This window comes from Fukomys damarensis, unplaced genomic scaffold, assembly GCF_012274545.1.
Source record: "Fukomys damarensis isolate Sample0158 unplaced genomic scaffold, DMR_v1.0_HiC HiC_scaffold_15, whole genome shotgun sequence".
In the NCBI taxonomy this organism is placed as follows: domain Eukaryota; kingdom Metazoa; phylum Chordata; class Mammalia; order Rodentia; family Bathyergidae; genus Fukomys; species Fukomys damarensis.
In genome coordinates this window covers 62163526-62176026 of record NW_022900927.1, presented here as the reverse complement: position 1 = coordinate 62176026, position 12501 = coordinate 62163526, and the positions used below count along the sequence as shown (strand labels likewise).

General features: G+C 49.8%; 1 protein-coding gene across 3 annotated transcripts in view; it reads left to right on the top strand.

Moving 5' to 3' along the window:
- The window catches only part of Pah (phenylalanine hydroxylase), a 55573-nt gene that overhangs the window by 13610 nt on the left and 29462 nt on the right, over positions 1–12501 (top strand). For all 3 annotated transcript variants that reach the window (XM_010631345.3, XM_010631347.1, XM_010631348.2), the window contains exon 3: positions 3850–4033. In XM_010631345.3, coding sequence (XP_010629647.1) covers positions 3850–4033 — 184 coding nt within the window. The remainder of the gene's footprint in view (positions 1–3849; positions 4034–12501) is intronic.

The window sequence follows — 12501 nt, the reverse complement described above, 5'->3', positions numbered from 1 at the left end:
TTTCAGAATGGCTAATTAGTTTAACCAAGGGCCGGGAGTAGCAGAACCAAACTGCGACCCAGCTGGGTCCCAAAGCCCCTGTTCTCCCCACAGCACCATCCTCCTTTTCCCATAGAATCATGGAAAAGGCGGGGAGGCTCCCTCAGCTTGAGGTCAGTTTAACATCGTAGGACGACTGTAGTTAATGCTAATGTCATGCATATTTCAAAGTAACTAAAAGAGGGTTTCACATGTTCTCACTGTAAAGAATTGTTAGATATTTGGAGTGACAGGTATGCTAATTATCCTGACTCAGTCATCTACAATGTACACACGTATCAAAGCATCTCATTGCATTGCATTAATACACACAGTTACTTGTCAAGGAACAATAAAGCAGGCCTCAGGGAACCAGGAAGACAAGTCAATTTGTCAGCAGTGTAAATTGTATCATTTCATTCATTTGTTTCCAGTTTCTCTTTAAAGAGATTTTTCTCAAGGATGGGAGGAAGAGATTTCTGATCCTTAGTCAAATAAATGAATTCTCGCACCTCATTCCACATTTCCTGCTCCAGAGTCCTGGTTTACCAGAGTGTTACACTATTTTTTATGCATCTATCAATTTCGGGCAAAACATGAAATCATTCATGAAAAGGTTAACTCTGAATCTTCCCTCACCTTTCTTAGAGGTCCCTGGGAATAACATAAGAAATTCTTCTTTCATTAACCCTCATCAGAGGTGTGGGGAGTGGGTCTGGGTAGGTTTGTAAATTGGCACAGAGCTCTTGTGTACAGTAGAAATTTATAATCACAGCTACGTTTCTAACCAGGCTTGGAAATTAATTTCTTAAGCCTCTCTCAGCCATAAGAATTACTGGTTGCTAAGGATCTATAGTGAAAAGCTGGAAAACCCTCCGTAAGGAAATTGCATGCCAAATTTGAGGGTCAACTACTAAACAACTGACTCAAATGTGAAAGAAATAAAGAATCCAGCTGGATGTTTAGTGCGTACTTAAGTAGAAACTTCCGGCACGTAACACTTTTGGCAAGTAAGGAGAGGTTTCACATGATCCTGTCATAAGCTGTTGTTTTCATCTGTGAGTCTGCTTGTGGAACAGGGTTCAGGGTGCCCAGACTGGGAATCACCAGGGAGACTCCGGGGAGGTTTCTGGAAGCTTCCGTTTTATTGAAGAAATGTACAGACTTATATAGGGTAAGATGGGGGTGGAGCCAGGGTGGCGCTACTGGTTCGCTATTGGATAGGGTAAGGCAGGGGTGGAGCCAGGGTGGAGTCGGGATATTTGGCACATTGTTATTGGCCACATGCTAGTTTTTGGATTGTGTGCTTTAGGGACTGAGGTGAGCAGAGTCAGGACTTTAGAGGTTCTTGAGAGAAACATTTTATCTGTCTAAGGTCAGATCTCTACACACCTGAAGGGGCAGATTATTCCAGCCCTAATAGGCCTCAGGTTTTTCTCACGAGAGATGGGTGCGGCGCTCCTGACTAAGCCAGACATTAACCACACTTGTGCTTTCTTTCTCTTCCTGTTTACAGCCAAGACAGAAGATCTACTTCTTCAACTGCAAGGTCGACAAGTTTCATTCCTTTTCATTTTAGAACATTTCGAGTTGGCACATTTTCAGGGAATTGTCTGTCCCTCCAAATGCTGGGGCAAGAGCTATGATGTATTTTAACAAAGTATAGGCAACTCCTCTTGGGCTTCTCCATCATGAACAGCACTGCCAAGAAATCAGAGACTTTCTGGGTAAATCACAGATGGTTTGCCAAGCATTTATGTTTGAGGGCCAAGTCACGTACATGCCTTCTTGTGTGATAAAACTGCCAGAGCTAAAATGCTAATATCGAGAGACAAAAAAGTAGAGAATCGATAGTAAATAATCACTGTTTTTGTATTTGTGTGGCATTTAACGAAGCAGCTCCCGAGCTCTTCGCTTGCCGTGTAGTGGGCATTGCGCGTGTATGGTGAGGTCCCACAAGGAGGCCACCACTGGCTGTGGGTTGAGTTTCTCCCTGTTGGGGCTTCACTGTGCTTCGCTGTAAGATTCAGCCAGGTTCTGCCGCTGAGCAACATGCTTTCCTAGTCCATTTCTGTTTCTGAACCGGCTTTGTGTCCAGATTTTGGTAGAAGCATGACATCTCAGTATCAGAAATCAGTCCCAGACTCCCATTCCCTTCCCTTTCTCAGAAAGAGATAATATCAGAGCAAGGTAAAGCGAGACTTTGGAGTAACCCAGCATCACTGTTATTATCAAGATTAGAATTTCAGGGGATGTGTTTGGCCCAATCATGCACCCACCCTCGCTTGTTATTCGCATCCTGGTGCTTCTGCACCAAGGACTTCACAGATGCCCAAATGGTGGAGTCTGGGGAATTTGGTTCCTTTTCCACATTTTTTTTACCCGCAGATTTTTCTCAGGTCTGTGGATAATTTTGGTCCTTTCAGGACGTTAAGAAAGATATCCACATAGCAGCTCTTTTTGCCCCTTCTGCCCTCACCACCATGACACCGTGTGGGTTTTGGCACCCTTCCTGCCTGGGTGGGTGGACTAGGCTGTCAGATTCCCCAAAATCAGTTCTCAACATGGAAGTCAGATCAATGCTGTTGAGATTGGGAGATCAAATTATTTCTTTGCTCCAAACCTTATAAACACCCCTATTTCCTCAGGGAAAAACAAACAAACAAACAAAACCCTCACTCTTTGAGATAACCTGCACGTCTGGCCATACGATTACTCTGATCTCTCCTACTATTCCCCCGCTGACTTCCGCTGCTCTGGTCATGCTGGCCATGTGGCTGTCCCCTCCACAGGGCCCTCCCCTCCTCAGCCCCTTTAGGGCGCACATGCGTCACCCTCTCGAGGCTGCCTGTGTCACCCCGCTGAAGCCAAGTGCGTCCTCTTCCCCCTCAGGACCTGGCATCTCTTCCACCACCTCAGAACCCTGTGTCCCCTTGGCCCATTCTGCCTGATGGGCTTTTTCTTATCCTTCGTCACTACAAAGTAATGCATCTGTGACTTGTCTTTGGTGTTTGTTCTTTGTACTCCTCAATTTGCACATAAACTTCATGAGCCGGAAAGCACCCCTGCCTTTCTGCTCAGTCCAGCGAACTTGAAAGGTGACTGGCAGCTGCTGGGTCTTGTATTTATTTGTTGAATAACTTAAATGAAAATGATGGCCAAGGTGTTAATAGTAGTAATCACAGCATTTTTTTTTCCTGAACATTTAGCCTGTGGCCACTGGTGTGTGTGTGTGTGTGTGTGTGTGTGTGTGTGTGTGTGTGTGTGTGTGTCTCACCTCGTCCAGTGTTCCTGGGGAGTTTACAAAGCAGTACGGTGAAGCCACCCAGTTATAGGAAAAGACACCGAGGGCAAGAGATACAGAAGGAAATAAAGCCTCACAGCCAGTATTACTCAGAATTTAGATGGAAAGACAGTAAGTCCGAGTCTTGAGGACTATGTTCAAGCCAAAAATTGTTGCTTCTATATCACTTATATATCGAGATTGTGTGGGATTTAATTTGGAAAAGGAGATTTTTCCCATGTCAATGTTTTTCCGTAATTACTGTCCTGGGTATTTAAAATCAAATCAAAGTCTTAGGGTGGCAATTCAGGGCTGATAGATTTCCATGTGTTTGTATTCTCCGATAATTGAATTATGCCTCCCACCCCTTGCCGGTTGGTTTTGCCAAAGGTAAAGTAAGTACCTTTAGAAAACTTAGGAACTTTCTTCTACTCTTTTAAAAAAATGAAACCTTCCCCTTGGATTTGCCATTTCACTGTTTGTGTTTTTCTCTGGGTTTGCATCTTCAGCCTGTCGTAGTTCAAAGCCTGCCCAATTCTCTCTCCTAGGAGAATGGCATCAACCTGACCCACATCGAATCCAGACCGTCCCTTCTAAACAAAGATGAGTACGAGTTTTTCACCCACCTGGACAAGCAGAGTGTGCCCGCCCTGTCCAGCATCATCCAGATCCTGAGGCATGACATCGGCGCCACCGTCCACGAGCTCTCGCGAGACAAGAAGAAAGACACCGGTAAGGATGGGAGGGGTCTTGCAGGGGCGCCTCATGAAACAGTAACGCAAGTGATGCCTGCCCTGGGCTATTGTTGGTGGGAGAAGAGGGAGGATGTGGGTAGGTCAGGGACCCAGACAGAACCCTGGCAAACCATAGGCTTCGTAAACTAGTTCTCCCCTCACTTATCCAAGACAGCTGTTTCATACCTTAGTAGTTTCCATTGTGCTGCTGAAATTTCTATTTACGTTTTGTTACCTGTGTCGGCTTACTGTGAATCTTCTGTCTCCAGAGGGGTGATGTCTGGGGCACTTTCTCCTTAAATGCAAATTCAGGGCAAGATGCCTCTTGTCTCCACTCCAGGCAGAGGGCTGCCCCAAGCACTTCTCCTAGATGGCCAGTGCTACAGCTAGGGTGCCTGGTTCCTTGATCTAGGACTGTCACTGCTGTGGTCTCATCTGCCTCTTCCATTGCGTTGCAAGCATCTTGGGGCCAGGGGGTCTCTTATCTGTATTTACATCCGCAGTTTAGCACCAGGCTTGTCAAACAGCAAATATTTGGGAGTGACCTCACATAGGCGTTGTCAAGACCGCAGTGAGGTGCTCCTGCTGCCTCTCCCTGGAGAGCGGGGCTGCAGAGTGGAAGAATTATAAGTGTGGGCCTGGGGCTGGGTAGACTTGGGTTCAAGTCCTGCTTCCACTGCTTAGTGACTCAGAGGCCCCCGATAAGTAATTGCTAGTCCCAGTGCATTTGTGCGGATTAAGTCAGCTCTCATATACATGGCGTTTGGAACAGGGGCCGGCTGAAGGACAGTACGGTGTCGTTACGATTACGATCAGCCCCGAAAGACGAGAGAGAAACAGGCGATGACTTTTGAAGGTCCAAAGTATATTCAGATGCACAAGGTTTCATAGACTTTAGTTCAGAGCAGTATTAGATTACAGAAAACTTGCACAGAAAGTGCAGAGGATTCCTGCGTCTTCTCGCTCTTCCTGCACCATTTTTCCAGTTAACACATCCTGCGAGAGCTGGACCTTCTTGTGATCGAAGGGCCAACACTGAACTGAGTAAAGCGTGTAATGCACATTTAGGAGCATGTTCCACTGGTGGTGACAAGAGCGTGAGGTCACACGTCTGCTTCAGGCTCTCGAGAGAATGCTTCCACCGCTCTCCAGGTACCCGCCGGTCCTCCTTCCTCTTTCACTGCCTCTTCCCAGCAGCCATTGGTCTTTCCTACTATTGCCGTAATTTTTCCTTTTCCAGAAGGCCATACAGCTGTAATCACACAGCACACAACTCTCAGTATACACAGTTGTGTAGAATGTACAACCCTAAGAATGTAAATAGATATAGTTGTACATAGTATATAACTCTAAGGCTATATAACCTTGTAGACTGGCTGCTTTCACGTAGTAATATACATATCTTCTTTTTACTCAGTAGCTCATTTCTTTTAATTGCTGAATAATACTCCATTGTATGTATAGTTACTCAACTAACTGATGAATGTCTTGGTTGCTTCCAATCTTTGGCAACTATAAAACTACTATAAACATGCATGTGTAGGTTTGGTGTGAGCATAAGTTTTCAAATCATTGGGTAAATATCTAAGACTGTGATTACTGAGATAAGTTCTCTTTTTTCATCAAAACATTTTCTGCTGCAAAGTCAAAATTTTCTTTCACAAACACTGAAAACCTAAGGTCAAGAGAATTTGAGGCACTGTGGCCGAATTGGTTAATGGTTACCGTCATCCGCAGATGACCTCTTATAACCTCTAAGATCTGAGTTCTGCTGCATAGCAGGGTAACTCGAGGTAATGATATGGCACTGAATAAAAACAGGCCAGAAGAAATGTGTTTAATTATTTCCACCATGAAAAACTGATAAGTGTTTAAGAAGAGGCATATGTTTGCTTTTCACTTGAAAACTGCATAATTTACATTGTATGGAAACATCACAGTGCGCAGTTCTTTTTTTCTCCTTTTCTCCTTCCTTCCTTCCTTCCTTTTCTCTTGATGAAACTGGGATGTTGATCATGCTAAGAATATATATAGTTCTCACATGTCAAATCAAAAAATAATCTAAAAATGGCATTTTAACATACAGAGATGCTTTAAAATGGGCCCAAACCCTCTTTGTAGCACAGGCCTCTGAGACATCTCCTAAAAGGCAGCTCCCAGAATGGCCCCTAAGGCCACTTCTGCCCCGGCTCCTGTAGACCGGATCCACTGGGCCTGTGTGGCCCAGAGAGAACTGCAGGGCGATAGGGCGATGGGCGCAGGTCCCAGTTTCCCCTCCTCTCAGCCCTTCTGCCTTCTTTTCCCTTCAGCCTCCCAAGCGGCCTCCTTGATGACTGTCCTGTCCTCTTTTCCGGCCACCTGCTCCCTACAGGAGCTGCAGGCCCTCAGGACAAAGGGGCTGCCGGATCCTGGGGCAGCTCTGCCTCTGGTTGCAGCAGGTGGAGGCTGAGCCAGCTGGGGCCCTGGGGTCAGAAATCAAAGCAACTGACAGGCAGGCAGGCGCCCCTCGGAGCCAGGAAGATGTATGTGGGACCAGCTGGAGAGCTGCCGCCTGAACTGGACGCCCGAAGGAGGTTCTGCATGGGGATGTCAGTGGGACAGTCAGGAGCGGGGCCGGAGCCGAGGTGTGCAGTGCTGCAGTAGCTCAGAGGGGATTCCCGAGCCACTGTCCTGAGTGAGCGTAGCCGGAGAGCCTGCCCTGTGGGCTTCCTGACCTCCTACCGTGGGACACTGGAGTGAGTCTGGGCTTAGTGGATGTCCTCTATTCTTGCCACCCCTGTCACTGATATTGTAAATAAGCACGAGAGCAGGGACCTCAAAGGCCAGGCTGCACTCAGCTACTGCTTCCTAGATTCCAAGGGCTGGGACTAACCCCAGGGGTCACACAGCCCAGCCAACTCCTGTGTGGCTTGTGTCTCGGGCACGGAGTGAATCCTGTGCCTTGGGTCACAGGTACTGTGCTGGGAGCCGCTGCTAGTGATGTGATGAGGCACCCAGGTCAACGCGGAGAGGGCCAGGGCTGTGCAGGAGACAGGGCTGATGGATTCGCCTCCCCTCCGCTTGGAACCCTGGCTTTGTGACTGGCATTGTGAACGTGAAAGGCTCCTGTTTGCGGGAAAGGTGGGAGGCAGCGTGCATCTCACTCCCACTCTGGGCTCCTGGCCTGGCTGCTCTGAGCAGCACGGTCTGGAGTTGGAGGCTGGCAGCAGTTTTCCCTGGGAAGGAAAAGCCAGCTCAGGCCGACTCTTGAGAGGAATGTGTGCCTCCCGACCTTTCCTTTTGGAAGGCTTGGTCGCCCATCCCATAGTAGCTGTCCCCACCTGACCTTAACGGACTGCTGTCAGCTGCTGGGGGCCCAAATGTGGGCAGCCTGGTGGGTTCTGGGGGTGGCTTTTGTGAAGTGGAGTTTGGGCTCCAAAAGAGAGCCTCATACGGGAAACAAATGGTCCGGTGCCCAGTTTCTCTTTCTGTGGGACTGGGGGGTGGGGGAGGTGGGGGAAGAGGGCGAAAGCGCTGGAGTAGGTCGGAGCCTTTGATACTTTCTCGGACAAACGCCCTTTTTATTGAAGGGCTCAGATCTTGGGCGAGGCTGACAGCAGGTTCAAGTGGGAGAGATGAACCCCTCAAATCAATTAAGTTAAACCACTTTCCACTCCAGATTTTAAACCATTCAGAAAAGCCATGTGGGTGATGGAAAATGAAAGTTTCTCCGTTTCTTCATTGCTAGAGTTCCCCACCCAAAACAGCTTAAGAGGAGGTTAATTATGGTAACATGTTAAAGGAGCCTCAACCTTCTCAGTCGTCTCCTGCAGAAGCTGACGGGAGCGTAATAGGATTTTAATCCAGAGAGGCTTTGGAGCGCTCCAGGTCTATTCTCCCGTTAGCCTCTCCTGATGATCTCAAATCCTTCTTCAGCCCAACATGAAAGAGCGTTAATATCGGCCATCGATCCAGCTGCTAATCCTTTTACCGTCCCTTTTGAGTGCTCTGCATGACACTGCATTTCGCGGGGGTAGAAGATACCTACACGGAGACAGACCGCAGCCGGACAGAAAGGCTGCGGTACACGGCGGTCTGGGGCAGCGTTTGAGAAATGGATCTCTTTGGAGTTCTTTTCCAAGAGTGAAAGGGGACATTTATTAGATTTTGTTCGCGTTGCAGTTCTTCTGAAAGTCTCGGTGTAGAGGCAAAGTGAGCCCAGGTTGCTGGGACAACTGTTTCTTTCTTGCAGAACAAAAGGGCTTTCTTGCTATTTCTATCAACCGTCTGTTCATCCTCTCATCCCTCTATCTATCTATCTAAATAGTGTATTAATGAATGTCTATCTGTCCATGTGTCTGTGTGTCTGTCGGTCCGTCCACCCACCCACCCATCCATCCATCCTGCGAGCACTTATTACTATTCTTGGTGAGAAGACCGAAGTGACCTCCTTAAGCTACTCCTTCCCTCTTCCTGCCTCTTACCCCACCCCGCCCCCTTGCGCTTTCTCTTTTCTGCTTTAATTTTGCTGCTCTGGACAGATTGCTATGGAAGACGGACACTTCAGATCACCTGGGTTGAGGAAGGGAAGGGCAGGACTCCTGGGGTTGTTTCTGCAACACCCCTGGGGAAATGGCACACTCACGCGTATGTGTGTGCCTGAACGTGTTCAAGAAGAGCAGCGTTTTCAGAAGAGCCGAGGATCCCAAACAGTCTTTCTTCAGCCCTGCTCAGGGCTGAAGGGCACAACAGATGGTGGGGTCCAGCCCTCCCCACCCTGCCCGCTGTGCCCCCTTTTCCCCTCCCCCCTCTCCGACTGTCTATCTGGCCCACTTCCCATTGGCCGCCCCTCGTCAGCGCTACGCTTCCTCCCTTGTGCTTTGCTTTGGGATGTGTGTGGTCCGCGGTTGGCAGGAGACCAGTGTCTGACAGCCTCCTTCAACCGTGCAGGATCTGCTGATGTCACCCCAAGTCCTGCCACCTGGGGAGGTGGCTTCTAGTCCCACAGACTCACCCCACCCCAGACAGGCAGACCCTTAGGTGCAGAGACACAGCCCCGCAGACGGCTGGACGCAAAGCCTCTTTGCTTCTGTGCTGCTTTATCACGGTGGTGAGCTCTGTTCACCCGCAAGAGAAACTCAGCTGCTCCTGCAGCCTCCTCCGGGTCAGAGGGCTTCGAGCTAGGTGGGCACTAGGGAGAGAGAGTTTCTTGTTTATACGCCAAGCCCAGGTTCTAAAGTTCTTCTTCATTGCTTGTCTCACTGTAGCATTGCAACAATAAACCCCAAGCAAGCAAAAAGCCGCGTTCTTGGCTTCACCGACAGGAAACAAGACAAAAAGGTCAAGCAGGAAGAGAGCTGGGCACTGGTGTGACAGAGTTTGGGGGGTGTCCCTGGCATGCAGGACCCACAGCATCAGTAAACTAACCCTTGCGACTTTTGGCGCCTTCACAGTGCATCTGAGGGCTGAGCAGACAAAGTGTCTTAAATCTCCCGTCCTTTTGGTCAAGACCAGAACTATCGGGGTCAACCCACTGACGGCGGGAGTTAGAAGCAGATGGAACAGCTTCTCCCTGAGTGACAGGTGTGTCCCCCATGAGGAAGGGGAACTAGGACATGACAGCACCGTGACTCGATGGCAGTTTGTCTTTCCTGCTCGATGGGGGAGCAGCATGGGGACCCGGAAAGAGCGGCAGGTTTGGAATCAAGAGTTGGTTCCGCGTTTTGTACACTGCCGCTGGGTCTGGATTCCAGGCAGCCCCTTCCAGAGGGGAGGCTGTGTCAGCCTTCACACCTTCACGTGTGGCCTAGGAGCTGAGACCCATGCTGTGAGCCCGAGAAGGGATCGTGGGGCTCCTGAGAAATGAGTGGAACCCACAGTCTTGAATCGGCCCGTGGTATCTGGCACCCTCGGGCCTTGACAGAGAGCACTGCGGTCTGTATCCCCACTCCGCAGATGCTGTTTGTCACCTCCAGTTCCTGGGCAGGCAAGGAGTTGGCAGTGCCAGGCAGCCAGGGCGACGGGTGCCGAGGGTCATGTGAGGGCCTGCCCGTGACCTCCCACGGTCGGGAGTTTCCACGCGGGCTGGGCATTGCCCCTTGGCTGTGGGCTCCGTGGGCCGTGGGAGACCAGTTTCCCGTGTGCCTCCCTCCTTCCCTCCCTCCTTTCTTACTCTTCCCGTCCTCCTCCCGTCCCCTCTGCCTCCTGCCGTCTCTTCCTGCTTTGTTTTCTACTCTTCTGACCATGCTCACTGCCCAAACAAATCTTTTGTTTCTTTTCAACTTCTGTAACATTTTTTCGTCATCTAACACAACCATCCCTCTTTCCTTAGCGTTTTATAAATTACACGGTCCTTATTTTTTAAAATCCTGCCTATTGACCATTAGAGAAATGCAAATTAAAATAGCACAGAGATTCCTTTCATCTTACTGCAGTGAACTCTCATCATGAACAACAAAACCAATCAACAAATGCTGGAGAGGTTGTGGGGCAAAAGGAATGCTTCCGTATGGCTGGAGGGAATATAAACTAGTGCAGCCACTACGGAAATAAGTATGAAGATGCCTCGAAACATTACAAATAGAAATTCCATTTGACCCGGCCACACCTCCTGGATATTCTCCCGAAGAGTTAAAGACGTCACATGGAGTGAGCACGTGCACCCATGTTTATAGCGTCATAGAACTGTCCAAAAGGCCCCAGAGGATAAGGAAGCTGTGGTGCATATTCACTGCAGAGTACTACTCAGCCATAAAGAAGGATTACTGAGTAATTTGTTAAAAAAAAAAAAAAGGCTGGACCTCAGGAGCATAATGCTAAATGAAAAACAAAACACATAGAAGGTTTAATGTTGGGAAGTTTCTCTTATATAAGAAAGCCAGTATTAAATCATTAAAAGGGCAAGATGAGAGGGAAAGGGAGGCAGAGGGGGATGGGTAGGGAGTCTGGGGAGTGCAGAGGTGGACAGGTCAGGACGAAGGGGAAAAAGTGATCAGGACACTGAATGTATTTGTACTAACTCACCCCAATGATTACAATACGCATACCCTAAGACACACACTGAAAATCTGACAATCCTGCCACTTTAGGTCTTCCTTCCCTTATTCCACCCTCTCAGAAGCCAGAGGCGGCATGGATGGCTTATTCTGCTGGGTCCACCTGTATCCCCGGGCCAGCTCCTGTCCTGCTGACCCCTCCCTCCATGTCAGCTGTAGGAGGGAGAAGACCATGCGGCGCCTGATTGCTGGTCCGGTCCCCTGCAGTGTGGTGGGCCATGGCTCTGTGCACCCTGGCTGCCCCTCTGCCCCTGGGAGGCCTGCAGGGTGAGCTCAGCACAGCCCCTGGCCCTCTGCTGGGCTGGAGCCGGGGTAGCGGGGTGAAAGCACCTTCTATTCTGGGCCTGAGGAATGGAGGGTTTATTGCTCTCTCTGAGACTGGCTGGAGGCAAGCAGGGTGCCTGGCTGGCTGGACCCTGGGGCTGGCGGAGGGGGTGCTGCTGTCTTAATGGTCCAGCGCTGACCCCGGCCAGGAAGCGGCTCTGGCCAGCACCCAGAGCAGCCACAGTTGACCCCGATTTAATGGGCCCACGATGTGGGTGTTCGGGGCCGGTCTCCAGCGGGCTGCTTCCTTTGGAGCCCAATCAATATTTATTAATGATCCGGCCCCCCGGGAGACGGCGGCTGTACAGAGGCCCTCTGTTGCACCAGCCGGCCCGGTCATTCATTAACGGAGCCCAGCAGCCCGCCTGCCGAGAGGTATTGGGCAAGGTCATTAATGAGCTAATCTGATTTAACTCTTCTAAACAGAGCCCGGGTCGCGGGGGTCAGTCTCTCTTCCCAGCATTGTGAGACCCAGCAAGGGCAGGGGCGAGAGGACCCACAACCACCCCTCTGGAAGAGAGAAAAGGTGGCGTGGAGGAGAAGGCAGGTGCTGGAAGGCTGCACCCCTGACCCAGGGGGCTGGGGAGGACTGGACCATCCTCACCATCCCTTCAAGCCCCTCTAGGGTCCTGCTGTCTCCTCCTAAGAGGACAGGGCCAGCACAACCCGGGCTGACCTGCATGGGTGCAGAATTCAAATCTCAGCCCTGCCGGCTCGGTGGTCTATAGTAAATCCTTTCAGCCCCGTGCCTCAGTTTACCCATCAGTGAACCAAAATAATGGTGCCCACTTGCCAGGAGCTTCGAGATGAAAAAGAGATAGTGGAAGTAAAGCTTTTAGCTCTGTAGCTGGGGTATGGGAAGCTCTCAGAAATCCATGACATCAGAAGGAAAAAGCTAAGTCAGGTCCTGGAGTCCTTGTCCTGTTTGTCCTCCACCCAGCCAGGAAGCAGCCACCCTAGGACCTTCAGAAGCCACTCTGACCTCCAGGATCTCCTCTCCTGGGTCTCCTGTCTGGAAGCCTGGTCCCTACTCTGAGACCGGTGCTGGTTCCTCTGTCTTCCCTTCTGGGTCCTCTTTTTTTTTTTTTTTTTTTTTTTTTTTTTTTTT